The following is a 26,399-nucleotide window of genomic DNA, read 5'->3' on the forward strand; positions in this document are numbered from 1 at the left end:
GGCTTAAAGTACAGAACTAATGAAAGCTTAAATTACTTCTAAACATTGCTAAAAGAATAGAAGTAGGAAAAGGTGAAATTCATTTTAAAGAATTGCAAAAAATACAGAAATGGGAGAAACAGTAAATATTAATATAAACTAATATAACTAACAAACTATAATAAAATATAAACTAATATAAACCGGATTCTGACTTTCCTCTCACTCTAGATTTCCGGAACATTCCAAAGCTGCCCTCTAGCTTCCTACATTGAAACCCATGTAAAACTCAGAAGAGGACTGAAAAACTAATGAAACATAATTTGTGATTATGAAAAAAATAGAATAGATATCAACAAGGTGTTTTTTATGAAATAGTTTAGACTTTTGCTAACATTTTAACGTTGAAATGGTGTCTCTAGATGAAAGATTGGCAACGCTGAAAAAGTTGAAAGTTGAAGAAATTTTGAGAGGATTTGAAAATTAACTCCATTGGAAACCATGTTTGTGATTTTAATTTATATTAATTAAATTATAAGAGCTAAAACGCTGAAAAGTCATAGCACCCCTCTCCTGAAGGAGCTGACGATTTTAATATTTGAATGGTCTTAATAGCTGAAAGTGGAGTTGAAAGGTGCGGCAGAAGAAATAGAAGAAGTTGAATAAAGATTCGAAGAACAATACTTGGAATGCATCAATGCATTCCAACAATGATATGGAGTGAGTGGAAACCGATATCCACAGCAGTAAGATGAAGGCAGGTAGGATGAGAACGTCTCCGGTTACGAATGTAACCTTAGTTCCCTGAAGGGAACGAGACGCTGCGTAAAAACGCTGCGTGACCGCCTCTGCGTGACCGCCTCTGCGTGACCGCCTCTGCGTGACCGCCTCTGCGTGACCGCCTCTGCGTGACCGCCTCTGCGTGACCGCGTCATGAAGCACGTGTGAAATCTAACCAATGGCGAGCTGATACGTCATAGGCGGGCGACGCCAGGACCAGGACCCTATAAAGGGACCTGAAAGGCAGGACCATTCATCTATGAACGGCCGAATCAAGTGCCACGGGCAGGCCGGGAGTATGGCAGAAAGTTTACGCAGCGTCTCGTTCCCTTCAGGGAACTAAGGTTACATTCGTAACCGGAGACGTTCCCTCTCAGGGAACTCGAGCTGCGTAAAAACGCTGTGGGAACGCCAATACCCACGCCATATGAGCAAGTGACCGTGGTGTGAAGTTAGTGCGCACAGACAGAAGAGCTCAGACGAGAGCACCTGTGCTCCAGGCGTGGAGTAAACGTCTAGACGATAAAACCTCACGAACTTGTGGGGAGAGGACCAGCCTACCGCCATGCAAACGTCGTGCAGCGATACTTTTCCCAACAAAAGGGCTTTAGAAGCCGCCATACCCCTGGTAGAATGGGCCCGGACAGCCAAAGGTGCGGGCTGGCCGGCCGATTTGTAAGCAAGTGAGATGGCCACCACCAACTTCAACCACCCACTTGCTCATCCTCTGCTTAGACACCGGGCCCCCAGTATTGGGTGGCACGAATTGGGTGTTCGGAGAGCCTACACAGGGCGGTCCTGCGGACGTAGAAGTCTAAGGCCCTAACTGGGCAGAGGAGGTTGAGCTTCGCCTGGTCCGACGTCAGAAATGGAGGAGGACAGAATGCCTGCAGCACAATAGGCCCGACTGTGGTGGACAGGGCCTTAGGAATACAACCGGGGGAAGGTAGTAAGAATGCCTTCACCATGCCGGGTGCAAATTTCAAATACCAGGATGTCCTGGAGACGCAATGGTGCCAGAGCTGCATCCACGCACTTGGTAAATGTACGGGGTGACAGGGCTAGGCCAAACGGAAGAACCCGGTATTGGTAAGCTTGGTTCCCCAATAGGGAACCTCAGGAACTTCCTGTGTCGTGGGAGGATGGGAATATGAAAGTAAGCGTCCTGAAGATCTATCGTGATAAACCAGTCCTCGGACCTCATCTGTGACGCGATCTGTTTGAAAGTGAGCATCTTGAAGTTCAACTTCAACTTCGACAGCGCGGTTCAAACTGTAATTCTGTAATAGCCCGACTCTCTGTCTGGAGGAAGAGTTCTATAGCTCCCTTTCGCAGCAGGGTCTGTACTTCTCGCTCCAATACCAGAGCCTGCTGGGGGTCCACCACTGTGGGTAGCACCCCCCCCTCAAATCGAGGCGGCCGCCACCTGAACTGGATGGCGTAGCCTCCGTTGATTGTACGCAGGACCCATTGAGACACAATGGGGAGGGCTCGCCACTCTCCCAAAAAGTCTCTCAGGTGCACCGGCCGCTCGAGGCTGGTCTCTGGAAGTTTAGGGTTTACAGACACAGGGCCCTGTAACAGCGCACTGGCAGGGAAGCGCTGGTCTAGTAGAGCCGGAGACCTCCTCGGAGGGGGCGAGCGCGAGGGCCGTTCGCGAACCGGCTGGAACCGGCCGTGCCCCGAAACGGAGGCGGGGACAGCGGACTGACTCCTGGAGAGTACCGGGGGGATGGGAACACCGAGTAATGAGGTGACACCCTGATCCCTCCGGTGGGGATTACTCTCCGGGCCCTGACAGTTAACGCGTCAGGGACGTTGGGACGAAGCCTTCTTCGGGGCGGCCGTCCTCAGACCAGCCCTGCTGTGAGAAGGCCCCGCCTGAGCATGGCCGTCTCTTTGGTGGCTCTCAACGCGAGGTCAGCCGTGTGCTGCAGCTCACGAACTACCTCCTTCCCCTCGGCCACGTCGGCAAGCAGCTCTGCCTGATACGCCTGGACGAGTGCCATCGTATGCAGGCAGGAGGCCGCCTGCCCTGCCGCCGAGTAAGCCTTGCCCACCAGTGCCCAGGTGGTCCTCAGGGGCTTGGTGGGCAGCGCCGATGTCCTAAGCGACACGGCCGCGGGGGATACATGGCCTGCCAGCGCCCCCTCCGTCAGCTAGTGACGAGTACAAAGCCGTACGCAGGTTGTACAAAGCCATACGTGGGTTGTACACGCGAGCGGACACCGGATTCCCCCAGGACGCCGACACCTCAGCGTGCACGTCCGGGAAGAAAGGCAAGCACCGGCGCGGAGGAACTCTATGGGAAGGCAGAAACCGTTCATGCAGCTTACCAGTCGTAGTAGGCTGCTGCCTATCCTCCGGCCCGCTGATATGTAGCTTATCAGCGGCTCGAGGGAGGACCTCCAGCAGTTCTTGGGCGGCGGCGGGGGAATGAGGCGTCTCGACGTCCTCAGCCTCCACTGCCTCCACGCTCACCACGTCCAGCTCCTCGGAGCTGGAGGACCGTGAGAGCAGCGTCTCATCCGGGGTGGAGGAAGCCACCGCGCGTGCCTCCGACGCCAGGTACGAGAGACTGGGTCCCGCGGAAAGGCCCGGGAAAGTGCCTCAGCCGTCCCGGAATCCTCCGCGAGATCCACTTGCGATCCCCACGAAGACATCCGGCGCTCTGCCTCAGCACGAGCCGGACTGGAGCCGCGGGTAGCGTGACTCACCTCTTCGGCGAAGAGGGCTCGACGAGAGAGACGGGAGCGCCAAGAGGGCTAGCTGAGCGTGCTCCACGCCCAAGCAGACGACACACAAGGTGTGCGAGTCCCTGCCCGTAATGGAACGGATGCAAGGGGGGGCACACTGTACAAACCGCTCAGCCATTACTAACTAGTCAGAACTTCACACGCACTAGATGAAGGCACAGAGATGAATGGTCCTGCCTTTCGGGTCCCTTTATAGCGTCCTGGTCCTGGCGTCGCCCGCCTATGACGTACCAGCTCGCCATTGGTTAGATTTCACACGTGCTTCATGCCGCGGTCACGCAGAGGCGTTCCCACAGCGTTTTTACGCAGCTCGAGTTCCCTGAGAGGGAACTATATATAATGTTAGAATTATAAATACTTGTTCATGTGAGAAACATTTTTAAAGCGAATAATGCCAAATCATTTTAGGGGGGCTTCAGTAATATCATAATAATATCGTTAGTAGTGTGATGCTAGTGTGGTACTAGTGTGATACTTGTGTGCAAATAATGTCATAGTCGTGTGATGTTTGACCGGAGGCCACAGTGAAACACTCAAACAACCCTTGAAAAGGAGAGGAAGCGCGAGCCGAGAGTGACGTCAGAGCAGCAGAGAGGAGCGTGCGCCGCGACCAGGCCAGCTGTGTGCGCCCTCTATATGTGCGCAGCTTTGAGGTGGCACAGAACAAGGAAGTGGAGTACATGTCGCTAGGCTGAAGCCGCAAACAAAGACCAAACCGTCGACTCTTCCTACGAGGTAAGCTCATTGGCAACAATGGACTGTTTGCGGCTAATTTGGACCGGGGAACGTCACGACGCTGATCGGTGGCGAAACGTGTGATGCTGTCGCGAGGTGGAGGGCTATTCGCCTTTAACCACCGTGTCGAGGGGAAATGTGTTGTTCCTCTGCTGAGAGGCCTTACCTGTGTCGACTGTGTTAATTAATGAATGGAGGTTGTGTACGTTACGAGGATTGGAAAAGGAAAGAACTTCCGGTCGGTCACGTCTCGACCTCCTGATGCCCAGCCTCCGTAAACAAGGTGTTGAGAACAGGCGGCTTCCTCTGCGTTCATGGCACGGGGCAATGGGGTGTAGATGAAGCCTCATGACTAAATTCAGTTATTCATGCAACCACCTTGTAAAATGTGTTAAGTGAGAGTAGATGAACAGGAAGTGTTGCGCATTTGAGCTACTACACTGCATTGACACTAAACGACCTAATGCTCTGACATTGGTGATATGTGGATTTAGCTGTGCTGAAGAAACTAAAGCAAATTAGTCTTTTACCCTCACTTGGAAGCTGGCTTTTTAATGTCCTCACTGATTTCCCAGTCTTTGTTTTTTCTCTCTCCAGCTGCCCTTCTCCTATTTCCTTTTCTTCTTAACTCCTCCACACCCCCATCTCCTCTCTTCTACTCCTGATTTGTTCTGTCCTTCCAGCTCCAGTGCTCATGGTTTCACGTATCCTCATGTGACCGACGGTCAAGAAGCTTCCTGAGATTGAAAAGATCCAACAAAGTGCCTCGCTGTTTGTGTGCGCTCCATCAGCATCCTCCGTGTGAGCCCTCATCAGCTGCTCATCACTGTCCTTGCCAAAACTGGGCCCAAACATGGCCACTGTTCCTCCTGGGATCCGCCTGCTGAGGTCCTTCAACAAGGACCAGTGGTGAGTGAGTGAGTGAGTGAGTGAGTGAGTGAGTGAGTGAGTGAGTGAGTGAGTGAGTGAGTGAGTGAGTGAGTGAGTGAGTGAGTGAGTGTGTGAGTGTGTGTGTGTGTGTGGTGTTTCCCCTACCATTACACCCCCCCCCCCCCACACACACACACCATTTATTAAATTGAAGGCAAATTCGAGGGACACCACGGCTCCTTTATGCACATGCTGCGCTGTGAGGCTTTGGAGCTTCTTTATGCAGATGGATTACTCTAAACCGCACCATTTTATAACACAACATAACATTAAGCAAAACAACACGCCAGCACAAAGATGTATAGAAAAATGTGATGATGTGACTGAAGGCAGTGAAAGCCCAGTGGCCTTTCTGTGTGGATTATGCATGTTCTCCCTGTGTCTGGGTGGGTTCTCTCCCGGTACCCAGCGGTTTGTGGATGGATGGACGGACTTACATAATCTCTATAACGCTGACAAAACACACACACTTCTTTTACTGTGAAAAGTTGGTCGTGTTCAGCTGCCACACGGACAAATTTTAGTTTTTGGATCCAAAAAACAAATATGTCCGTGTGGCGGCTGAACACGACCAACACTACACCCGAGGGGGGGGGGGGGGTGTGTTTTCGCTGAATTTTCCTCATATGTGATTTTTGCCAATATTTTATTTATTGTTTACCATCTTTTTTGGTTTTTAGTAATCATTTTATCTAAAAGTAAATATACTTATTTAACGTGAACTTGTGGAATGTGGGCTGAGCAATAATGTCACACTACCATGACGTTTGTCACTGTGGACAGTGCATACCAGGTAGAACTAGAAAATTCCATAGAAATTTGTGTGTAAGGGACATTATTCTAAAAAAAACTCTGTCCTTGATGTTCTTTGGCTCTGGTACGTTGAGATTAACCGGAGCTGGATATCGTTTGAATCTGCATATATAACTGTCTTCTTTCTGTAAAGTGGTCGTTTGTTCTTGAGCCAAATTAGCGCTGAGCTACGAATGTTTTGACTAGCTACGTTGTCCAATTCCCGTCCTATAAATTATATTTGGTAGAGGTGGGCAAAGATTAAAAAATCAGAATAATCTCATGATTCTCTGCGATTAACAGCCATTAATTGCATTATGACATCATACTTTCATGCAGAGGAAACTGTCCTATGGCAAGACACCGTGTGCTCAAGCCGTTCAAGAGGCTCTTTACAGGACCACCCACACGTCATTACTAAGCAAACCTTCTGCAATATTACTAAATATTGAGCAGTGTGTCCTTAAACAATACCATTATCCTACACTAAAATGTACTACATTCAGTGAAGTGATTGGGTGTTGTAAAAAAGGCACATGCATTGCTAAAAGTGCAAGGCCTTTTCTGGACCGGACGCAATATATTTATATTCAATTCATTTTATTTTGTATAGCCCAAAATCGCAAATTACAAATTTGCCTCAGAGGGCTTTACAGTCTGTACACATGCAACATCCTCTGTCCCGAAACCCACACATCGGCACAGGAAAAACTCCCCAAAATATGAAAAAACCCTTCAATGGGGAAAAAAGGGAGGAAACTTTAGGGAGAATGTCAGAGGAGGGATCCCTCTCCCGGGATGGACAGACTGCAATGGATGTCATGTGTACAGAATCAACAATGTAAAAGATGTACAATACATTCAATTTCTCTAACAGAAATGATACAAGTAATTGCAAGTAGCAGAACAAGTGTACGGCAGGACCACTGCAGGGACAACCTCCATCAGATCGAACCACCATCCACAGAGGCTTCTGTGGGGAGGGAGAGCAGAAAGATGTTGGTTTATGATGACAGTAATATGAATCATATTTAAAGTAATGACGATGGCAGCAGCAGGTGTCAGCAGAGCCATGCCAGAAGTCAGAACCGGGGTATGCACTTTTTAGTTTGTGGATTTCCTTTTGAATCTCATTTAAAGAAAAAAAAAAAATCACTTCCAGTGATGCAGGTTGAGCAGTTATAGAATGAAAAAAATAACTTGAGGTCCACTTTTTTTTAATCCATTCCGCCAATGTTAACATTTTCTTACTCATCTGCACCAAGCCAGTTGCGCAGACACACAGGGTCATTTACGTTTTGAATGAAAAAGAACCTCTCTTCTGAACAATATGACTAGTAGGAGAAAAGCACCTTTCACAGGGTGCAGATGTTACTTCAGACCTGCCCCTCCGTTATGGAACATTGGCGAGTCAAATACACTGTGCCTTATTTCGTGAGCTATTTGGTTTATTGGGGTAATGTCTACATACAAAATAAAAAAACCTAATTGGTTTGGACGTAGATTCTTTGGCAATCCATATGTCCAGCTTTAGCACAGCATGGTGTCAGACAGCTCAGCTGTACTTTCCAGCGGTCTGTATTCAGCACACTTAAGTGCTGTGTGTCTACTGGTCCTTCTCCAGTGTCCTCAACTATATGACGCGACAGGTTCCTCGCCTACCAGCTCACACGAACACACAATGACAAACAGCATTATCAGGTTAATCCATCCTGGTGTCGACACAGACAAAACCCCAATGATAAACACAACACAGCAGAGTAAAGTGTGAACATGGCCAAGACAAATCAAAGTACACATGCATGTATGCGTAGATGCAGAAGGGTTTAACATTGATGTTAGATGTTTGGCTTCGCCTGGAAGACAGGTAGCTTTGTAAACATTAGAAAAGCAGCAACTATTGCAACCACACAAGTAGCTGTACAACTCATCTTCTTTCTTATTTGGATCCAAAAAACAAATATAATATTTCCTATTGTAATATCCCTTTTACATTTTGTAATATTGCCACTTTATTTTCTCAGACTGCGTCATTTTCTACTTTTTAATGTGGAAAACTATGTATACTATGTAGCCTTTCGGGCTGGTACTAATACCATAAGTTTGTTCTTTTATTGCTGTATTTTCCGTTCCTTTTCAGTGCACAGTTTTACGTCAGTTTTAACATCAGTTTTAACATCAGTTTTACACAAAGTCCCCAGCTTCAAATTAAAAGCATCCAACACCAAACAAGAAATGCAAAAAGAAATCAAACAAAAGGATGAACATTTGTTAGTATACACGCAATGGGTTAGTTACAATATATATTTTGGGTTTTAGCCAGTCTTGTTTGCAGAATGCAAGCTTGTGATCACATGCCATTTAGCTAACGCAAAGCGAATTGCATTGAATTGTAACCCACAGAGGTGGGATCAAGTCACTGTTAGGCAAGTCACAAGCAAGTCTCAAGTCATTGCCCTCGAGTCCCGAGTCAAGTCGAGTCAAGGACGAAGCAAGTCCCAAGTCGAGTCACAAGTCACAGCCAACAAGTCTCAAGTCGAGTCACGAGTCGTACCATTTTAATTTCGAATCATTTCGAGTCCTTTTATTATAGTGGGGACGGGGAACCCTGGGTGATGGTGCGCTGCCTCACAGACCTAGACTACGAAGGGAAGGGTAATGGTGGATCGACTGTGACTGTGTTATAGTACTGTAACGCTCACCCCAATGCTGCAGCGTTAATAAGGAGGCGATGACTGGCTTACAACTCCGCTGCATTTATTTATATAAAACAACTCAACTTCGGTCACTGTTGGCCGTCACCACGCCGAACGAACACTTCCGCATACACGGCCCCCCAAAACTCGGGTTGGCTCGCGTAACTACAGCTGGTTACAGAGCATAACGTGAACACATGCAACATCTGCATAACTGATTAACTAATAACTTTAACTCAGCTCATTACACTACTTTAAAACGGACGTTGACATAATGTTGGCGAGGATTTCCATCGGAGTCTGAATCCGGGTTCAAAAATCCCGATTTTTGTAACCATGAACGAGCTGTCTCGTTGATACGGTCAAATGGACTGCAGTGATTGGATGTCGTGCAGGCAGCGCTCTCTGCATACAGGTGGCGCACATTTTTTTGACAGATGCAGATAAACAGAGCGGCGCGGTGGTGTGAAAATGTTATCCCCCAGTTTTCATGGGAAGTAGCAAGTCTTCTCGAGTCAAAAGGCTCGAGTCCAAGTCAAGTCACGAGTCATCGGTGTTCAAGTCCAAGTCGAGTTGCAAGTCTTTGTACGTTTTGTCGAGTCGAGTCTCAAGTCATCAAATTCATGACTCGAGTCTGACTCGAGTCCAAGTCACATGACTCGAGTCCACACCTCTGGTAACCCATGGCTTACATGCCTGGGGAGCAATTGGGGGTTGGGTGTCTTGCTCAGGGAAACTTCAACATGGCCCATGGAGCGGCTGGGATTTGAACCACCAACCTTGTGGGTTCCCAGCACATCACACTACTCCATGCGCCAACATCGCCCTACAATTCATTCAATTCAAAGTCAGGCGCGAGCTGTCTCCTGTCTCTTCTTTTTTTGTGTTCTCTAGTCCTCAGCTCTCACTGCCTCCCCTCTGTGTTTCCTCTGCAGGTACAGAGCTCTAACTTTCATCCTCACCTTCCTGCTCTACACCAGCTTCCACCTCTCCAGGAAACCCATTAGCATCGTCAAGGTAACACAATTGCTATATATACTGTATTTCACACGCTGGTATCACCGGCCCTTTTTAGTGATTCACATTTGGAAATTAAAAGCAGTTAAAAATGCATTGACTTGCCCCTCAAGCAGAGGGTTGAAGAGAATTTCCATTCTATAGAATTTTTCAATAATCTGGTTTGTATGAGTATCCATCAGTGTATTACCCTTGTTATCATACTGTGGTTCCCAGTCAGAAAGGGCTGTCTGACAGGTTCTCTATAGGTGAAAGGTTAAAATATTGTGAACACAACATATTCCTTAGCTAATATGGACTATTTTAGGTGTCTACAATGCACATTGCGCTGGTACACTCGTCTGTTTTGGCTCAGAGTTTCTGGTCGCAGGGTGTCTGACTGGGAGAAATCGGCCTAAGCCAAACTCCAAAAGCTAGTTAGGGTCTGGAGGGCATTTGATTTGTGGGTGTTTCGGCCTAGTTAAAACATGTGACTGCACTCTTTTAAATGTTAACTATCCGTGGATATCAACCTTATTTTGCTCTACATACATTTTTTTTACAAATTATCTTGTCTGCTGTTAGTCTACCAATTCAAAGTAATATCTCACTGTCTTGATTGCTGCTCCCATGTTTTGTGTCTACAGAGTGAGCTCCATAAGAACTGCTCATCAGTCAGTGAACTCACCACCATTGCCTCCAGCAGCCAGCATCCCTCACTGTCGTCCTTCCACAGAAGCACAGACTGTAGCTGGAAGCCATTTGGTTTGTATCTGCTCAACTTCTGATGGGTTTCAAAGGTGACTCGGTTGGTTAACCTTTTTCCTAACCTGTTTTTGACATGAAGGTGCCATCAAAAATGTTTAATAAATCTCATATCAAATCCCCGTTAAGATCCCATGAGTGTCAAAGGGGACATTTGGCATGCGGGCGAGAGCACTCTAACATTGCTATTGGGCTAGCTGCCTCTGTAAGTTTACCCGGATCTACTGTCGCCAGCTATATCTATAACTCTACAATGTTTCCTCTACCATTACACCGGGGGCGCCACTCAAGGAGCAGTTCTGTCCCGGTGGTAACCTACAGACATTTGACCCCACCCCCCAACCTGTCGGTATATCCGTCCGTGCCCCACAAACACTGGACTATTTCTGTTCTCAGATAAAAGGAACTACAAACAGCTGCTGGGAGCCATGGACTACTCATTCCTCTGTGCCTATGCAGTGGGAATGTACCTCAGGTAAGATGGCGAGAAAAGGTGTGTGGGGGGTTCATTCATGGTGAATAAAACGTTTATCAAACTCTTTGTATTAATAGCCTTTTCTTACATTCAATGAGCTACAATAGAAAGATGAGTCATTATGTCCGTAGATCCAGGGATGTACATGAAAGGGAATATAAAAAGACACAAGACAACATTGTGGTCAGGCTGATCTGAACTCAGCCATGGCCACATTCTGAAGGGATCTTCCCGGGTAAGATTACAAGTCGAAGCACAAGCTAGATCTATTTTCAAAATCTAGATATTAATGTTGTATTTTAATATATTTAAGGTGTTCATTCAGTCTTTTCATTTTAACAAGGCCCAAAGCAGTTTGTAAAAGCAACTTTGTTTATTACAGATATTTAATAAAGTTGCTGAATCTGTATCATTACTGTGAAATAATCACATCTGCTGTGACTTTTAAAGCAATCCTGCTTCCTAGCAGACAAACAAACATAACTGCCTAATATCATCTCCCCACTGTGTGCCCATGCAGTGGCATCATTGGGGAGCGCGTGCCAATCAGACTGTACCTATCCGTGGGCATGCTGTTCAGCGGCCTGTTCACCTGCCTGTTTGGACTGGGTTATGTCTACAACATTCACAATATGGGCTTTTATATATTCGTCCAGGTGAGTAACCAAAGTATTGCAAGAGTGAATTGTTAAAACACACTTATGACTCTGAGGGTAAAAGGCACAGAGCTGCGTATCGGCACCCCCAACTTTGCAGATGTAGGTGTTTGATAGCTATTGTGCCATTGCTAAAGCTGATAGGATGACATCTTTAGAATGCCCAGAGTAGAAGATTATTAAATAACCTACTCTGCCATTCCAAACACAGAAAGCATCACACAGGCATGTGGTCACACAAACTGAGACATGTACATGTGCATCTACACAGGCTCACACTGATCCTCTGTGTAGCCATGTCTCTAATAACCCCTGTGATTTCAGGTGGCCAATGGATTGGTCCAAACCACTGGCTGGCCCAGTGTAGTGACCTGCATCGGCAACTGGTTTGGTAAAGGAAGGTACGGCTGAGTCAGTCCTATAGGAATAGAACAGTAAATGGTGGATGGACTGTACTTTTCTTGTCAGATGACAGCAGCTACCACACACAGGGCCACCCGCCCATCAATAACTAGCATAAATCTCATTAACACCCCGTACTCACAGCTACAGGAGCAATGTTGGGGTTATGTGTCTTGCCCAAGGACGCATGGACATGCAGGTTATCAGGGCCTGGAATGAAACCACCAATCCTCTGATTGGAGGATGACCATACTCTCCACCCCCCCCCACGATTTAAACAGTGAATCAAGTTCATGCTTTTTTTCCTACCAAAACACGTACGTTATTTCTAGTATTTATTTGGTGTCATCAGATCACCTGTTTGAAAACCCATCTCAGTCGAGGTGGGGTGCGGTTGTAACTCAATAGCGCTTTTGGGAACAATTGTATCACATGTATATTTTTGATATTTGTTAGCTGAAATCTTAAAAAATTATGATCCTTCAAAAATGCACTAGTTCAGTTCTCACTCATTTGGCCCGACAGAGAAAGTACTGTGTTTGAATTAGAGGGAGGTTGATGCATTCCAAACACACAAACTCTATGCAAACAAAGGTACTAAACAAATAGTGAGACATATATGACCCTAAAGTCCACCTTGAGTGTGACCGTCACTGTAGTGCTGCTGTCGTGTCTGTGTGTCAGGCGTGGACTCGTCATGGGGCTGTGGAACTCTCACACCTCAGTTGGAAACATCCTGGGCTCTCTGATCGCCGGCTACTGGGTCTCCTCCAACTGGGGCCTGTCCTTCATCGTACCAGGGCTCATCATCGCAGTCATGGGCGTCGTCTGCTTTCTCTTCCTCATCGAGCGTAAGTGAAGCCTCCCCCTTTTATTTGGAGGGCTTTTACAACCAGCAGTAGCTTTTAGTTGTGAAACTGGAAATATAGTTTTAGTCACCCTATATTTTTACTAATCAAGATTACTAAGCAGGTTTAGGTGCAAGATACAAGATTGGAAGCGTTTTCATTTAATGATTCTGGGGCAGCTAGACCCTCTAGCAGAAAAAAGAAACAAGTTGAGGTAGTGGGTGAGCTCTTTTACTTGGTTAGAGGAAGTCATAGACGCAAAGTCAGACAGGGAGCAGACAGAAACCCATAACCTGTTCAAAAGCTAAACTAGAGCGGACCAGAATAAGCGTGTATATATGTTGGAGAAAACAAGGGGCATGTGTAGTTAAAAACTAACCAAGGTGAACACGAGGAACTGAAATGACCGAGAGGGTTTGTGACTAAATAAAACCGGAAGCATAAAATAACCAAGCCACATTCCAACTTCCTGGTGATGGCTGTCAACATGACGACGCCTAAAGTGGATACACGCTAACATTGCATACCCATGAATACAGCAAACGAGCTGTGAGTGCTTTCTATGGTGGAATGAGGTCTCTGATGACATCAGGACCGCAGAGAGCCTTTACATCTTCAAACTAAAGACACCTCTTCAGAATATACCTTGACTAAAAACACTAACAAATTGTAGCACTTTTGTACTTAATGGCTCTTATCTATAGCAAGTTGTAAATCGTCTTATTTGATGAAATTGCACTTGTTTCTTTGAATCCTTATGATTAAATTGCACATATTGAAAGCCGCTTTGGATAAAAGCGTCAGTTAAATGACATGTAATGTATTCCTATATGCAAAATTACAAGTTGTGCAACCACTGTCATGTACAAATCCCTTAAAAGTGAATCTTGCTTTCTCAACCTCTCAAAGTTGCTGAGATACTAGGAACTCTCATATTTATGGCCCAGCCCACTTAGTTAGTTGTCAATAGATTCATCATGCACTCTGATGTTTTATTTGTAGATTAAAAAGCAACATTTATTTGTTTCGCGATCCACTCTAAAACAGATGCATGTGCACATGCGGATGCATGCATCAACCCCTTTGCAGTGTTACACTTCCACTACTGCCAGTCTCAATGGCCGCTTCTCAATACCTGGAGCGGACTCCTGAGTCCATGCAACTGATGACGGTCCACAAGAATATTGAGTAAGGGCCTGTGTGTGTGTGTGTGAAGGCGGCAATTAATGCCCTTTCTCAAAGTGCACATATTGATTGTCCTACCTCTTACGTTTCCATGTTCAGCAGTACTTCCCACAATTTTGGTTTCTACAAAGGCCTTTGACTTGCAGAAAGAACATGTTTTAATTGAGGATCAAGCTAAAACAGCTTGCCTTTTTGAGGCTGTGTTTTTCAGTTCCGAGGAAGACTCTACGGGCTGAAAACGATATAGCATGATAACAGGTTATGTTTTTTTTTCCCTCTCCAGATCCAAATGACCTGAAAGTTATGTATGCCCAAAATCCTTCTCGAGGCAAGATTGTGAGTACAGCAGTCCTTCCTTCCTTCCTTTCTACCAGTAGCGTCACACGTAAATCACATGTAGATCAGATGAAAACCATACAACTTCTTTAGAAAGGAAAGCTGGAACACTACAGTAATATCCACAGCATGTTCAATATTTATTTTTAATATCATTTATAATATCATTATCATGAACAAAATGACTTTTCTATTTGAGTTTGTATTAGCCTGGCCCACAACAATAAACAAACCAATGTTGGCAAATATTATAACGTAACTAACAAAAGAAAATACAGTTCGCTTTCCACCTCCCAACTGTAAACAAGTTGAAACAAACAGAGCTTCTCCCCCTATGGAGCCAAATCCAGGTCAAAAGTTTTGTTCGTTTGAAAAAATAAATGTGAACCTGAAAGTTTTGTTGTTTGAAAAATACAACACTGTATTCAAAATAAAAATAAGTGGATGAAAAATATTTTTGGGTTGAATATAATTTCCATATAGGCTCCATATTCCCCATAATCACCCGATTCTTTTACAGTGCCGTACAATTATTGGGCTCAACAGTCTGACGGGGTATGGGCACCATCCTCAGGCGGGAGGCGCACAACATTCCTTTTCAGGACCAAGCATTCTTGTTGCTAATCTTGATCATAGCACAGGGAGGGAAAGTCCCATCTACGTTTTCCAGTTTGTGCATGTGTTAAACTGTGAGGCTTCCCAAGCCTATAGGCAGGTAGACAGAGATGGTGTCTATGTAGATTATTTGTACTTAAGAAATCCAAACAGAATAAACCCTAACAAGAAGTGGGGTGCACGGATACAAGTCAGGACTAAAGATTTGTCCTCGAACACGTAAAACATTTGTTTTCTCTCTCACATCCCTTTTGGTGATCTGCAAACATGTATTTTCTGATTTATCCCTTTAAAACATGATGTTTCTCTTCAAACAGGTTCCGGCCAAGAGTTGGAATGGCATAAATGGACACGCGTACAACAAATCCCAGGTGTGTGTGTGTGTGTGTGTGTGTGTGTGTGTGTGTGTGTGTGTGTGTGTGTGTGTGTGTGTGTGTGTGTGTGTGTGTGTGTGTGTGTGTGTGTGTGTGTGTGTGTGTGTGTGTGTGTGTGTGTGTGTGTGTGTGTGTGTGTGTGCGCGTTGCATTTAGTATTTTCCAACTGAGCCCCTCAGAGCAGAGTCCTGTTCAAAAGTACAGACTAGTGACATGTAATGGCCATTTATGAGCTCTCTACTGATTGTAAGGAGATGGTTTCCGCCGCGTTCAAAATTCACACAGACAACTATTCTAACCCGCCACCAAGTTGAGATAAATTAACAGAAATAACACTTCATTGCACTGATAATTCTCAATTATGCGTGGATAAGTATACATAGCATGAACTCCTTATGCTTTTTTTTTTCTTATTCCCATTGCAGAATATAGTCACGTAATGTATCTGAGGTCACCATTTGAATTTTCCTTCACAAAATCATCCTGGGTTTCCCCTATTTCCCAGAGGTTCCCCAGAAAGTCTTCCATTCATTGTATTTAGTAGGTGGACTGAACAGAATCCTTCTCTTGTCCAGAGTTACGACACAGAGCTGTTGTTGCCGAGGGACGGTGTATGTGTCGCCATGCAGCCGCTCGTGGTGGTGAAGAGGGATTCAGAGCCGTCCGCCATCAGCTTCATGGGAGCTCTACGCATACCGGTCAGTCACGCACACACACAGCTGCTGTGGTCACAGATCAGATGCTCCATAAGGGAACCCCCCTATGGCCATACAGTGGAGGGAATGAGTATTTGATCCCTAGCTAATTTTGCGGTCTATAATTTGTTGGAATGCATTGAACAAGTATTGTAACTTATTATTCTATTTCTGCCGCCGAACTGCTTCACACTTTCAGCTATTAAGACCATTCAAATATTAAAATGTTCAGCTCCTTCAGGAGAGGGGTGCTATGACTTTTAGCTCTTATAATTGAATTTATAAATTAAAAGCATCACATTTTTTAACATAGTTTCCAATGGAGTTCATTTTCAAATCCTCTCAAAAGCATCAGTGGCTCACACCTTTGGATTACCCTCCCCCACCGCCCCTCTCTGTCCTGGAGAGAGACGTTAACCGGCTCTTTAGAAGACTGAACCCCGGTAAAGCAGCCGCTCCGGACTCACTCTCGCCCCACACCCTGAAGCATTGTACTGACCAGCTGTTTCCTGTGTTCACCGCCATCGTCAACACCTCCTTGGTGACATGTCACGTTCCAGCCTGCTTTAAGGCCTCCACCATCATCCCTGTTCCCAAGAAGCCCAGGGTTACAGAATGGAATGACTACAGACCCGTCACCCTGACCTCTGTAGTCATGAAGTCTTTTGAATAGCTAGTCCTGTCCCACCGACCCCCTCCTGGACCCCCTGCAGTTCGCCTACAGAGCCAACAGGTCTGTAGACGATGCTGTCAACGTGGCCCTCCACTTCGTCCTCCAGCATCTGGACTCCCCAGGAACCTATGCCAGGATCAGGTCAAGCTGGGGAAACATGTCTCTGCCTCTCGGTCCATCAGCACCGGTTCCCCCCAAGGCTGCGTTCTTTCCCCTCTGCTCTTCTCTCTGTACACCAACCGCTGCACCTCCAGTCACCATTGGACTAATCTCTCCAGTCCAAAGACTCCCAACTCTCCTACAGGTGGTAGTCTGACCACCTGGTGACATGGTGCAGCCAGAACATCCTGGAGCTGAACGCCCTGAAGAAAGTAAAGATGGTTGTGGACTTCAAGAAGTACGCACCCCCACCTTCCCCCCTTCCCCCCTCACCATCTCTGTTTAGCGGGGACACTAGCTAAACAGAAAGTGACAAAGTGTATATACATGGAGTGAGAGTCAGTCAGCTCTGTTGATGAGCCCGACTGCTGAAGAGAAGAAACTGTTCGTGTGGCATGAAGTCTTAGTCCTGATGGACCTCAGCCTCCTGCCGAATGGAGGGGGCACAAACAGTTTATGTCCGGGGTGAGAGGGGTCGGCTACAATCTTTCTTGCCCGCTTCAAGGTCCTGGAAGCGAACAAGTCCTGGAGAGACTGCAGATTGCAGCCAATCACCCTCTCTGCAGAGCGAATGACACGCTGCAACCTGCCCTTGCCCTTGTCCTTGGCTGTGGCTGCAGCGTAGCACACAGTGATAGAGGAGCAGAGGATGGACTCGATGATGGCCGTGTAGAAGTGCACCATCATCGTCTGTGGCAGGTTGAATTTCTTCAGTTGCCTCAGGAAGAACAACCTCTGCTGGGCCTTTTTGGTGATGGAGCTGATGTTCAGCTCCCACTTGAGGTCCTGGGTGATGATGGAGCCCAGGAAACGGAAGGAGTCCACAGTGGTGACGGGGGAGTCACACAGGGTGAGGGGGGAAGGTGGGGGTGCGTACTTTCTGAACTCCACAACCATCTCCACTGTCTTCAGCGGCGTTGAGTTCCAGGTTGTTCTCGCTGCACCACGTCACCAGGTGTTCAGAATTGGAGTTAGTGGAAATATCTATCTTTATTTTAATTTTTAATCTTTATTTCTTAACTTACTAACCCATAGCTTTAGCATACTTACCCATAGCATATATTTTATTATAGTTGTATCTTATTGCTTCACTAAGTTGTCCATTATTGTACTCAGTGTTGTGCCTGAACGCATTCATTGAACGTTAGTTCATGAACTCGTTCATATTTTGGGCAAACGTGAACTGAACGTACTGTATTAATGCCCGAAATCACAGTGCTCAATCAAACAAATTAGGAGGGGGGATTCGCTCCCCCAAAGAATGTGTGGGGAGGGCAGAAAGACGTGATTATCCGGTCCAGTTCCGACTGTAGGTTTCCTCGATACTGTGATATCCGCTGCTGTCATTTTGACTTTGAATTTTGCGGGGATCACGCTCACAATGTAGCTGCTGTAGTGATGTCAGCTGGGCAAATGTCCAAGGCACAGTTGTGATTTTTGCTGTTCATGTTTAACAATACAGGATGAAAGTGCACATGCGCAACAAGGTTTTTTTACTTGTCGTCCGCAATGAATGGACAGTAAAAGCACTGCTTATTCTACCATTTCTTTTGTATTTGATTATGCGAAACTGCTACATTTGTCATTGTAACGTCTAAACAATTGGAATAACACACATTGCATATATAAATACAAAAAGTTTATTAAATAACATGATATAATAAACAATTTTATGTTTGAATTTTGACAGGGTAGGCAGTGCCTACTTTGCCTACAGAGTGTGCACATCACTGAGGGGGTTGTGCACGCTTTTCATTATTATAAGAGTTTGTGAATTTTCTGAAGTGGGTCAATTCAGTTTTTTGAATAATGAGTTGGAAATTAATGCTTTTTTGTTTTTTGTCCGATTCATCAATTAATCGAAAAGAATAAGCTTCTTGTAGTCATCTTCAGAGAGATTGTAGTGGCTGATGTCACTAACATGTGTCTCTGTCCATCATAACTATGTAGCTTGGTGAAAGCAGGTATGGATTCCCTAAAACCCTGTCACTATCTCTCCTAACCATCTTTCCTTCACCTCATGACATTTTCCAAAGAGGTCATGGAATAGCGGTTAGGAATAGACATTAGGAGGTAATTTTTGTGCCTGGTGGGGGTGGACACCATCGACTTTAAAATCTTCTTCCCCAATGACCTCGTATTGGCGTGTGTTTGTCTCTGTAGGGAGTGATCGAGTTCTCTTTTTGTCTGCTGTTTGCCAAACTGGTCAGCTACACCTTCCTCTTTTGGCTCCCTCTCTACATTACCAAAACAGGTGAGGTCCAAACACAACAATATTCAATCGTGTTCTTCATTTTCCATCTTCACAATTATATCCTTGGAGTAATGAATCAGCAATGGAAATCTGAGACCGTTAACATGGTATCACACATCAAGCTGTTGGAACTGATCAACGGCAATACTGTAGCAAGAAGAGTTTTGTGTGTTTACACTGATGATGCATGGTAAAAGTTGACAACAGTGTTTTGTTGCTGCTTCAAAAAAATGCACTGCAAGAATTGTATGAAGTCACATGACAAATCATCCAGGTGTAATTTTATTATGGTGGTCTGTACTTTCAAGTCTTGCATCAACTTAAACTCTTTCACACTTCCTGTAATCATTCCACCGCTCAGACACACCTGCTTGACATCAATGAACATTCAAACACGGCAGTGAAAGCAACATGGAAACTGTTGGGTTAAATGTCCGAGGACACATCAAGATAGACACTTGAGGAGCCGTGGATCAAACTACCGTCCTTTCTTTGAAGGGCAGAATAAGCCAGAGTCTACCTATGACTTAAATAAGAACGACTCAGATCAGTTTTACTTTACACGTCCACAAGAAGAAGAAACACACTGGGCAGCCATGTTTTTCGAACGTACACACCTCAAGGATGCTGCCACCCAGGAGACTGACATGAAGAGTCCGCTTTCAATTTGCCCCGTCTCCAGAGGAACTGTCCTTAAACTTGACGTGAAAGAATATGATTTAAAGCTGCTGGACCTGATAACTTTCCCACTCCGATAATGTACCAACCAGCTAACTGATGTCATCACTAGATTTTTAACATATCACTGTCACCCTGCTTCAAGACAGACTCCATCCCTTCTGTACCAAACAATCATGGCGCTGTGGCACTTACAACAGTTCTGATGAACAGCTTTAGCTTCTTGGGAATCAGCATTTCAAACCTCCTGAAAGGGTCATCACACTTCTGCAGACAGCTGGGATGGGCACTACCTACGTTGCCAGCACGCCAATTGAATCATGTATGTATCTATTTATCTTCCCACAGCTCACCTTGATGCCAAGAAGGCTGGAGATCTTTCCACCCTGTTTGATGTTGGAGGAATAGTTGGTAGGTGCTTTTGTTAACCTTTTCTTAGGCTGTCATGTGCATGCGTGTGTCTGTTCTTCCAGAAGTCAACATTATGTAGTTTTATGCTTCACGGTTAGCATGACGGATGCCTGCATTCATCCACAGGGGGGATCTTGGCAGGAGTGATTTCTGATAAGTTGGGGATGAGAGCCACCACCTGTGCAGTCATGTTGCTGCTGGCTGCTCCTACAGTAAGTTCCCACTACACTGCTATGGTACCCAAGAAACTCACAGCTGTGTTTTCTACAGCCTAAAGATTCCTTGGATTGCGGAAGTTCCCCCTCACTGCCTCACCAGACCTCTGTCTGCATTCAGTTCTCACTGAAGCTAAATGTGTGTCTTTGTTAGCGGTAGACACATGTTCATAGCCATATCCTTTTTTCACTCTTCATTAGTCTGCCGCTTGTTCAGTTCCACATGTGAATTGGCAATAGTGACCGACTGTTGCTTTCTCTTCGCCCTGCAGCTGTACGGTTTCTCCATGATCAGCGAGTTTGGCTTGGGGCCAACCATCGGTAAGGACAAGCTCATCCTCTTCACCCTGTCCTGGGGCTAGTGATGAGTGATATAAAAATATATTAATTTCCAACAATTTTTGAGTGAGTTATTTGTAGTTATTAGTTTTTGTCATAATCTAATGTACGCCTATGAGTTCTTGGATCCACTAATGATTAAACTGTTGAGTAAATATTTAGCAGATCCAGTGATATTGGTACAATACGTAGTTTTTTAGTGGTCATTCTTGCAGAAGCCCTTAAAATGATCGATGGACACATTTTGGCTTTGCCAGTTTTATGCCATTAGCTGCTACCACAGGTCTGCTGTTCAGGGTTCGCTTCAACTAAATCCCATCAATTATACTGTCATGTTTTTTCCAGTAAACATTTTTAGTCCTAAACTGGATTTTCTGCATACTACTAACTCTATCAGGGTCTGCTAAACTTCACTCCACAAGCTCCACCCGTTTTCCCAAAAGATCCACTTGATATCCACTCTGTTTACAGCCCTCCACAGGGCTAACGAACACCTAAACGGGATTTACCCGTTTTCTAGAGCACTGCCGTACTGAACATGTGGAGGACAGTGTTATGCTCTAGTCAACATTTAATTCATAAACACGGTGGTTGTATAGCTATGTATGGTGTCTCACTCACAAAGCCTGGTAAATGACAAAGCGTTTTTGTTTTATTATGAAACTGTAGCTGGACATAATTGTCTTTTGTGTGCTGCCAACTGTTGGTCTGGATTTCAGGCCTGTCTTTCCTAAGATAGGCAAAGAGGTGATAGGTCAGTGGAGCCGAGACCAGGCAGAAGAGACTGCTGGCAGATGATGACCTGGCAAGGCACCTACTTGTCACAGAAAGCGAATTAATTGAATGAATGCCTCATTGTCATGAACAGGCAAACATTTACATTTAGATATTTCAACATAAGGGTCTGTGGGCATTAAGGCAGTCACAAGTGGCCATTTTATAACTACTATATAAATAATCTAATATTATTACCAACCACACAGGGTTTGCTAATGGAATAAACTTTCATTGCACAACATGCTACACAGTGTGCTTATCGGAACACGCACTGTCATCAGAGTTAGACTAGATGTGTCCCCAGGGTTGCTTCAAACCGGTAGTACATGCACCTGATCGAGTTTGGCACACATGTTGAACTGGAGTGCAGTGGATGTGGGAGGCTGTTGTGGAAAACAAGGTGGCTGGTGTGTTTCCTTAGGCATGCTGTTGGTGTGTGGAGGCCTTGTCAACGGGCCATACTCCCTCATCACCACGGCAGTGTCTGCTGATCTGGTAACCATTTGGTTGTCTTCTGAATTTCTACATAATGATTTAGGCAATCTACGCAGGCACGCTTTCTCATTTCCTCTCTCCTTTGACCCTAGGGGACCCACAAAAGCCTGAAAGGCAATGCCAGAGCCTTGTCTACTGTCACTGCCATCATCGATGGCACAGGGTCTGTAGGTCAGTACCACGGATCAGCAACGACGTGACCTTGTATCATGCAACATGTCAAACATCAAAATTTAACGGATTAACCTATTAGACTGTTTCAATGTTTCTAATGTGTAATAGAAGTTCTATTACTGCTTACTTCCCTACCCCATATTAAGGTTATGGCCATTGGCTCTTCTCTGTTTTGAGCGAGAGTAATTCAAATAGCAGTACATGTTAAAAGCACTGTGTGGGATTGAATCCAAATAAATGGCAGGGTGTCTTAGAAATATTTAATTTTCATTAAAAATAAATATGTCGTGTTTTAATTTCCATATCGACCCTGTGGTGTGGTGCAGGTGCAGCACTGGGCCCCCTGCTGGCAGGGCTGCTGTCTGCAGGTGGCTGGGATCAGGTCTTCTACATGCTGATGACTGCTGACTTCCTTGCTCTGTGTGTGAGTGCTCTACAAACTCTAAGCTGATTCATCAGGCTCTATCACTGAATGCACACAAATAGAATACCAGAGGTATTTTATCATTTATATTCAAATGACTTGAATTATGTTTATGGTGCACACACAAATATGTCTGGTTATACAAAATCCGCAAATATATGAATTTAATAGTGTTTAAAAATCAAACATGAATATACCGCTTGCCATGTTTAACCATGTATTTTCTTTTTGACTCCTTTTAATGTTTGGTATTTTGCCTAAGCTAACCAGAAGTCTCCTACGTCTCGACACAGTGGCGCATTTAGCTGATTAAGAGAGCTACTGTAATGTGTGTCTGTGTGTGTGTGTGTGTAGCTTTTGCTTCGCCTCGTGTCAAAGGAGCTGACCTCCAGCCAGTCCCGTCCCATCTCGGCTGTAGAGTAAGTCCTGTTGCATCATGTTACTTGTGTCTATTGTATGTTCTCACTGTCCTTTTAATTCCCTTACTTTCTTTACTCACTGATTGTGAATCTATTAGCTTTAATTGTTTTCTCCACTTCCCATTCAAAGTATCCGTATACTCGGGCACATAACCTTTTCAGTGAGTTACTCAGGTGAGTACCAGGAGATGGTGTTTCGTACTCACTCCATATGTAGCGTGGTCTTAATAAGTGTAGTCTTCCTCAGTGTCGCTTCCACTGTCCTCTGCTTCAGATTTTTTATTTTATTTTCCCATGCAAAGGCCCGTGACCCACTAAAAACGGCCCACCAGTTGAGAATCACTGGTATACACGTATATTACAGTATGTGACATCAGTATTGTGCAGGATTGTGTGTAACAGATGTGAATCCCATTTTGAGTGTCCTTGCAGCCACAAATCTTAATGTGCCACTAGATGACGATTCACTCTAACTTGATATTGTATGTATAGTGTACTATATACAGGGAAACAATTAGATACCAGTGTTTCATTAATAATCCCAAATCCCCACTGTGTTGAGGAAGGGATCACTGTGTATGTGAAGGCTTTATTAGAACACTGTATTTTACTGACACATTGTTGGGAAAGCAAATATCTAAAATGATCCAGCTAGTTTAGTGAGTAGGCTTCATGTCATTCTTAAAAATAAAGGTCTGTCTGCTCCCCTTATTACTCCCCTTCACTTCGATTCATTTTATTTTGTATAGCCCAAAATCTCAAATTACAAATGAGCCTCAGAGGGCTTTACAGTCTGTACATATAGTCTGTACAACATCCTCTGTCCCAAAACCCTCACATCGGCACAGGAAAAACTCTCCAATCAATGAAAAAAAAAAAAAAACCTTCCATGGGGAAAAAAGGGAAGAAACCTTAGAGTGAACGTCAGAGGAGGGATCCCTCTCCCGGGATGGAAAGACTACAATGGATGTCAGGTGTACAGAATGAACAATGTTAAATATGTACAATACATTAATTTCGATTTAAGTTTGATTAATATGCCCATTGGAAGAAAGCCACCGGTTCAGTTATCTTAAAGCTTATTGCTGTCAACCTTAATGACACCCAACTGATCAATGTGGTGTTGATGCTTGTCTCTACTTCACAGGTTGAAGGAGCATTGAGCCCCTGGATTGCTCTCCCTCTGTGTAGGAGGGAACAGTGCACACAGGACCATGCCCTGTGTCCCTGAGGAAGAGCAGGAAGTGGTAGAACAGCAGCAACAATCTCTGGGGGAGTCATCTGCACACAGTACTTGATACTACTGAACTTTCTTGGCCTCTTTGTAACCTCTTGCGCTGTTGACCTATTTCCTATTGCAGTTCTTTAGAGCTGGAACACGTTGCCTGAGATGGGCAGACATGTGAAACCAGCCTTACTTTGACGAGTATACCAGAAGTAGAAGTGACAAACAGCAACTTCTGTGACTAAATCTAATGTAGTTATCCTCTTATCCTTCTTTGTAAACACTATATTGTTATGTTTGGCCCAAACTATCTTTAACCATACCCTTGAATGACCAACCCCAGCCCTTCAGAGTGTGTGTGTGTGTGTGTGTGTGTGTGTGTGTGTGTGTGTGTGTGTGTGTGTGTGTGTGTGTGTGTGTGTGTGTGTGTGTGTGTGTGTGTGTGTGTGTGTGTGTGTGTGTGTGTGTGTGTGTGTGTGTGGCTTCGCCTCACAAAGTGAGACCACTACAATGCTCCTCTGTGTGGAAGTTGACTCATTTGCCTTACTGACCCAAACAGATTGTGGTTAAGATGTTGATGTAATTTAAACAAGCCACTACTTATTTCATTCATTTAAGTTATTGGTTTTGTGGCAGATTCTTTTCCGATTTTGTAATGAAATGAAGGCACCGAATGTGTATTTTTATACAAGACGGATGCATGTATGGTTTTTTTTTTGGGGGGGGGGAGGGGGGGGGGTTGTGATCTGAGATATTAATGTAAATTATTGTCAAATGAACATGCTATGCAGTGCAATGAGTGAGTTCTTAATAGTCACTAAATGTTTTCTTCCAATTTATATTTGTAGCCTAAATAATTCTATTGGAATCTGAACACCAAGTAAGCTCACAGTGATTCCTTTTTTTCCTTTTAGTTTGCTGTCTGTAAACTATACCAGGTTACAGACAGCAATCCACTATATGAATAAATCCACCAAATGCAAAATGAATGTATTCATCCATTTTTCAATTGCTTATGCCTTCCCCACAACAAGACCACATGTGTATATTTATTAGGTGTCAATGGTTGGCCTAGTACTTGAAACATTCTGTGCCTTATTTCTTTCAGTCAGGCACTGACATTTCCAAATGTTTGTTTTTCTTTGGGAATGAACAATAAACACTTTTCTTTTCCTTCACCCAACTGTTCCAGGGTTGTTTTTTTGATGGCTCTCTTTTAGCGTTCTACGACAGGTCAGCTAAATCTGTCTAATACTTGGCATGGAGAGGCCCTATGTTTCAGCTGCAGGAGGCAGGTGTTCTCCAAAATAATAAGCTCAACAGATATAAACCCACTCAGTGACACAGGCAGACAAGACACATCTCGCACACATGCAGGATTGGGAAGGGCACAGTAACGGTCACAAAATAATGATGAATTCCAAAATGTTACGTTTGCTTTTACCACCCAAAGGTTTCAGAAGAGTTGCTTAAAGGAACCGCTCAAAATTTAAAAGAAATAATCTTTTTTGCTTTGTTAAAGCTAGATTTCAAGTGTGTTGATAAGTCTTGTTTGTGTATCAAAAGGCAGGGCTTAATGTTACTTCAATTGTGATGTATACTGAATGTTTAAGTGGTCGGTGGTATCATGGAGCCCATAGTGCCACCAAAGCCTGCATTCATGTTTGATTTTGAAAAACACAAATTTAGAGACTAAGTAAAATATATATTTTTGATGTCAAACTTTTTCATAAATAAAAACAGTTTAAAGAGGTAAAGATAGAAGCTTAAAGAAAAGGAAATGAAGGAGCAACACTGGTCTAAATCAGGTATTTGTCTTTGGAGCTGGTGACACCAACAGACTCCACAAGCTGGTGAAGGAGGCCGGCTTCACCATTGGCTGCCAACAGGTGCATCCAGAACAGGTGGTGGAGAGGAGAAAACTGAAAGAACTATTGTACATATTGGATGACCAGAACCACTCATTTCACCCTCTACTGCAGGGACACGGAGCTCCTTCTCCAACAGGATGATGCAGCTCCGCTGTCAAGGACAGACACAGAAATAAGTGTCTAATAACGAAAATAATAATTATGAGAATAATGCTTAGGCGTAACCTTTGTTGAACTGAACCATTAATAACCACTGCACTACGGTTTCAA

At 44.7% G+C, this 26,399-nt stretch overlaps 1 protein-coding gene across 3 annotated transcripts; it reads left to right on the forward strand.

Moving 5' to 3' along the window:
* Positions 1-4,074: 4,074 nt before the first annotated feature.
* Positions 4,075-25,436, forward strand: slc37a1 (solute carrier family 37 member 1). Of its 3 annotated transcripts, none has more exons than XR_009956986.1 (20): positions 4,075-4,250; positions 4,848-5,159; positions 9,604-9,685; positions 10,312-10,429; positions 10,826-10,904; positions 11,425-11,560; positions 11,885-11,961; positions 12,647-12,813; positions 14,279-14,331; positions 15,264-15,317; positions 15,896-16,018; positions 19,011-19,101; positions 20,128-20,190; positions 20,317-20,402; positions 20,678-20,726; positions 21,943-22,016; positions 22,109-22,187; positions 22,517-22,686; positions 22,969-23,033; positions 24,181-25,436. XR_009956986.1 is itself a non-coding variant. In XM_037488676.2 (20 exons), the coding sequence occupies exons 2-20, from the start codon at positions 5,104-5,106 to the stop codon at positions 24,194-24,196; spliced, it is 1,566 nt and encodes a 521-aa protein (XP_037344573.1). In that variant the 5' UTR covers positions 4,077-4,250; positions 4,848-5,103; the 3' UTR covers positions 24,197-25,436. The 3 variants fall into 3 exon arrangements, 2 of the variants coding, with proteins under 2 accessions (XP_037344573.1, XP_037344574.1); XM_037488676.2 differs by having other exon boundaries at positions 4,077-4,250; positions 22,517-22,614; XM_037488677.2 differs by having other exon boundaries at positions 4,077-4,250; positions 4,934-5,159; positions 22,517-22,614.
* The last annotated feature ends 963 nt before the right edge of the window (positions 25,437-26,399 follow it).

The sequence above is a fragment of the Pungitius pungitius genome, chromosome 10, assembly GCF_949316345.1.
Source record: "Pungitius pungitius chromosome 10, fPunPun2.1, whole genome shotgun sequence".
Classification (NCBI taxonomy): Eukaryota; Metazoa; Chordata; class Actinopteri; order Perciformes; family Gasterosteidae; genus Pungitius; species Pungitius pungitius.

Bases quoted from the DNA above. Each gene is read 5' to 3' on its own strand.
- slc37a1 (XM_037488676.2), top strand. From the start codon at position 5,104: ATGGCCACTGTTCCTCCTGGGATCCGCCTGCTGAGGTCCTTCAACAAG. The intron at 10,430-10,825 runs GTTTGTATCTGC...TTCTGTTCTCAG, and splicing joins CTGTAGCTGGAAGCCATTTG to ATAAAAGGAACTACAAACAG. The intron at 10,905-11,424 runs GTAAGATGGCGA...GTGCCCATGCAG, and splicing joins GCAGTGGGAATGTACCTCAG to TGGCATCATTGGGGAGCGCG.